We start from the raw sequence: 4499 nt of genomic DNA, 5'->3' as shown, positions 1-4499 counted from the left end.
TTATTCATAGAAAGTGTACTGAGTAACATTGAATAATTTGTAAAAGAATTTTAACTCATGATCCCATCTACAATATTCGCACGAGTCAAAATTATCATCATCTTTGTCTAGTAATATCCATCGACCTTTCTTCAATCCCCATCCATTGCATGTGCTCGTATGACGACATAGAGGAGACTGATTACGTACTAGTGCTCTATTTATCCACAGATGTTTTGCAAATTGTGCTACTTTTTTTCTACATGCAATGACACACATTGACTTCCTCAAAAAACGCATATGTTCAAGGCCTTCTTTTCTTAATTCATCATCTTCAGAGCATAATAGTATCATACCATACATATATTTTGCTTCCATGTGACCCTTTTCAGAAGCAACCTTCAAGATCTCAAGACCACCAATATTTCCGTTTGGATGACAGAAGAATTCTAGAAATCCATCTCTCCACACACTCTCTATATTTCCATTTTGCTTGCAACGTTTTAAAAAGAAAAATGAAGTGTCATTAGGAAACCATTGGATTAGCGGGAACTTGTCCAAAGAAACGTTTTGCCAAACGTAACTATCTTCGGAAGCATCAAGAAAATCCCGACAACACATTTTCATGTTGTGAAGGTCAGTGAAAGAATGAGAAGCTACCCTTGCAACCACCTTTTCCAACATGTCTTTTGGAAGTGATTGTATGGCGGTTGTAGGAGAGGACGCATTCTTGAAAGTGGGTTGTCTCTTGTGTTTTTTCTTTTTCATCAATCTTGATAGGGCCATATGGTTGATATGGGATTGAGTTTGAGGCTGCGGAAATTTAGGAATGGAAACTATGTTTTCAAAGCTAAGGGTATGATGTTATATATATATTGGAGGGGCTATTTGCTTTTCTTTGAATGTGGAGAATGGCGGTGCTAAATCTTTTTTGGTGGCGGTGAAGAAATCCTATACGTAAGAACCAAATTCAAAAGAAATCAAGATCTAGGGATTTGCAGTATTATCTATTTGCAAGGGATTTTTTTTTTGCATTATTAAAAGAATATTTTAATTTAAATAAATTAATCGAGTAAAAAGATTTTACATGTTCATCCAATCATGCATTGTCTTATTAGTAAGAATAATTAATTTTAAATCATATAACTATAATGTATTAAAATTAATTTTTTATTAAAAATACTTTAGAAACATTATTATTAAACCCAAAAGTATTCTACTCCTATATTATTAAATCAGTATATATATATATATATATATATATATATATATATATATAATAACTAAAAAATATAAAATATGTTAAATAAAAAATACTATTATAAATGTCGAACAAAATAAAATATAAATAATTTAATTATAAAATATAAATTATTAAAGTAAAATATAAGTGTTTTATTAGTTATTATATAATAAAAAATTTATAACTATTAATTACCTTAAAATGAGTATTTCATATCATGCTTTAACATGAAAATTATACATAACTGATTGTTAACATATTGTTAGAAACAAATTTCAAGTGATTTTTACATCTAAAGTTTAATAAAAATTTTATATTATATATGATCATAAAAATATATTTTATTTAAATAAAAAATTTATATAATATATAATTTTTTAATATTTGTTTTTAATTATTAAAAGTGTTAAAAATGTGTGTCTAATATGTTTAACTTATCATCAAATACATCAATAAATTAAATTTTATTGAAATGTCAAATAAATATTTTTTTCTCTTAATAAATTGATTATATACATATATATATCAAAGATTAATTTTTTTATCTAATCTCACGTGATTAATTTAAAAAATATAAACTACACATAATATATATCTATACTTTGGCGGTACTTGTGGGACTTGCGCATGTTACTTCAACAGGAAATATTCATAGATTTAAATAAGGTTTTAATTTTTATATTTTAATATTTTCCTATATAATTTTAAAATTTTAAAATATTTTATTTATTTATTTTATTTCAGTTGTTATCATCATTAGTGGTTCATTTAAAAATTGTGACGTATTAATTTTTAATAGAATTACATCAGTAGAAAACTAAAAAATATTCTAAGAGGCCAAAATAAAATCTTTGTTAAACAAAACCATATTTAGTGATATTATACTATTTAAGAAATTTAGGAGAACTTATCTCTGTTCACTTTATAAATTAAATTATTTATTTATTAATTGCATTTTTTTTAACAAAAACACCTTTAAGTAAAATAATAAATAATTATTTTTCTTTAACTTATTGTTTTTTGTTTTATCTTCTAATTTTTAAAAGTTTTAATTTTATTCTTTGATTTTTGAATGCATTTTAAATAAATATTTTTCTATTCATTACGCTAAATTCATTAAAAAATTATTGTTTTAATTATATATTGTTTATCTTCTTTTACATATTTTTCTCTTCTTCTTACTCTTTAAACGGTGATCAAAACATCATATTTACAAAATATGATAGGAAAAGAAAATTAGATGGGAGAGTTAGGACTAAAGGTATCATTTACATTGGAGATGATGATTTGAGGGATGAAGAGGAGAGTGAACGATTATTGTGTTGTGAGTTGAAGACAGAGGAAGAGGAAGAGAGGAAGATTTCTTAGATAATATTTTATATGTTGATATTATTTATTTTAAAATATAAATTATAAAGTTCATTCCTAATATAGTTGTACATAATATTAAGATTGATATATTTTATTTATAAATTTAATTAAAAAATTATTGAGTCTTGATCGGATGAGATTCGAATTTTAAAAAATCCTATCAAAATTTTGGATACAATGAATATTGGCATTTTCTACTTTATCAATCACCGTTATTTTGTCTGCAGTCTTCTCTTTAGTACTTTTCACCAAGACAAAAATAACATATTTGCTTTTTCCCCTTTATTTATTTTGAATTCATATGTAAATTATTTTTAAAATATTAATATTAATTCTTAAAATTAATTAATTAATTAAACTAATAATTTTTTCTTTTAACAAATATTTATTATTAAAAATATAAAATAATAACTACTCTTTTAAAAAATTACTTTTAAATACTTAAAATCAACTCTAAAAATTTATGCTAAAAAAATCTTTTTATTTTCCATCTAACATATACTCCACGGACTAGTTCCTCTACAGTTTTCATATGTATTGAAAGCAATACATAATATTTTACAGACACCTATGGCCAGCCGTTTCATAAACCTTAAAGTTTAAAGCAAATTTTCATATGCATGTAATGAAAATAAAATGAATTGTAAAATTAGATCAATTCTTATTTTACAAATTTATAAATAGAAATATTATATTTTAAAAAATAATTTAGTTCTTATATTATAATTTAGTTTATATAGCTGACCTTAATTATTTAATAAGGTAAGACTTTTGTTATTGTTATGTTATTATTTTTACTTAAAAGTAAATTTAATCACATTTGTGTATTTTTTCAGACGAATATTTTTATAAATTAAATCAATATATTGTTGCAAGTGCATGTTTCCTTACGCTTGTTTTGTCAAAACAGAGGTTTTTTTAAAATGAAAATACTGAAGTTGGTAAAAACATAATTATTTCAATAAAATAAGATACGATTTTTAAAGTTTGAGTAATAAAATCAATAAAAATTAATACGTAATAAATTTTTGTTAAAAATTATAATATTTACTATAATTCAATTTATTTATACTATTAAATGTTATATTTTTCATAAATATTTATTAAGTTTAAATATGTTTTTAATTTATATATTTTTTATTTGTTTGATTTAGTTCTTTCACGTGAATTCGTTTTGTTTTATGAATTATTTTTAGTCTTTCTATTTCAGTCCAAATTGACACCTAACAATATTTCTGGATCAAATCAGTAATAGAATTAAAAAAATTATGAAAAAAAGTAAATACTAAAAAAATAGTTAAAAATGATTAAAAAAGTTACTAAAACGTGAGGGAAAATTTTTTATTATACACTTTGTTGCTTCAGAGAAACCAAAAAAAAATAAAGTAAACAAAGACTGGAGGAGATTTTGCGCATCTTCTTTTGAGGTATCTGGAAGAAGAAGAACTAAAAGTCATGGCTTGGCGTGCAAGTTGCAGCAAAAGGTAGAAGAGGAGTTATCACATGTCACAGCACGAGAAAAAACTGGTTGTGGAGTAAGTTTCAAGGTTTAGTTTTAATCTGGAACCAAACAGCAAAACCAATTATCTCTACTCCCTATAATCAGCGCTTCACATTTTCATGCATTGCAAAATCTGCAAATATTCTACTTTGTTCATTAATTAATCCATATATTGGAAACAAAACTATGAACGTTACCAGGTAGGCCTCGCTCTGTGGTGTGCTTTATCACGAGGTTGTTACAGTTACAGGATTGGGGCTGGGCTCCTTCACGTTTCCTCTCATTGCCTACAACATTATACTTCATCCATACACAGCATGTGTGCCTATAAATATTATCACCCACAGTTCTTATGTTTTTCATGTCTTACATCAAACATTATTGGCAATCATGTCGAAAATTTCG

The 4499-nt window shown here is 24.5% G+C and overlaps 1 protein-coding gene across 1 annotated transcript; it reads right to left on the bottom strand.

Annotated features, from left to right (window-relative positions):
* On the bottom strand, positions 1-765 carry LOC113874794 (F-box protein At2g35280-like). The gene has a single exon (XM_027513008.1). The coding sequence runs from the start codon at positions 763-765 to the stop codon at positions 1-3; it is 765 nt and encodes a 254-aa protein (XP_027368809.1).
* Between the last annotated feature and the right edge of the window lie 3734 nt (positions 766-4499).

The sequence above is a fragment of the Abrus precatorius genome, unplaced genomic scaffold (assembly GCF_003935025.1).
Source record: "Abrus precatorius isolate BTA unplaced genomic scaffold, Abrus_2018 Scaffold8, whole genome shotgun sequence".
Classification (NCBI taxonomy): Eukaryota; Viridiplantae; Streptophyta; class Magnoliopsida; order Fabales; family Fabaceae; genus Abrus; species Abrus precatorius.
Note: the sequence above shows the minus strand (reverse complement) of the source record. Positions and strands in the feature narration are given on the sequence as shown.

What these genes read in the sequence shown, in the direction of transcription:
- LOC113874794 (XM_027513008.1), bottom strand. Translation starts at nt 765, where the DNA reads ATGGCCCTATCAAGATTGATGAAAAAGAAAAAACACAAGAGACAACCC.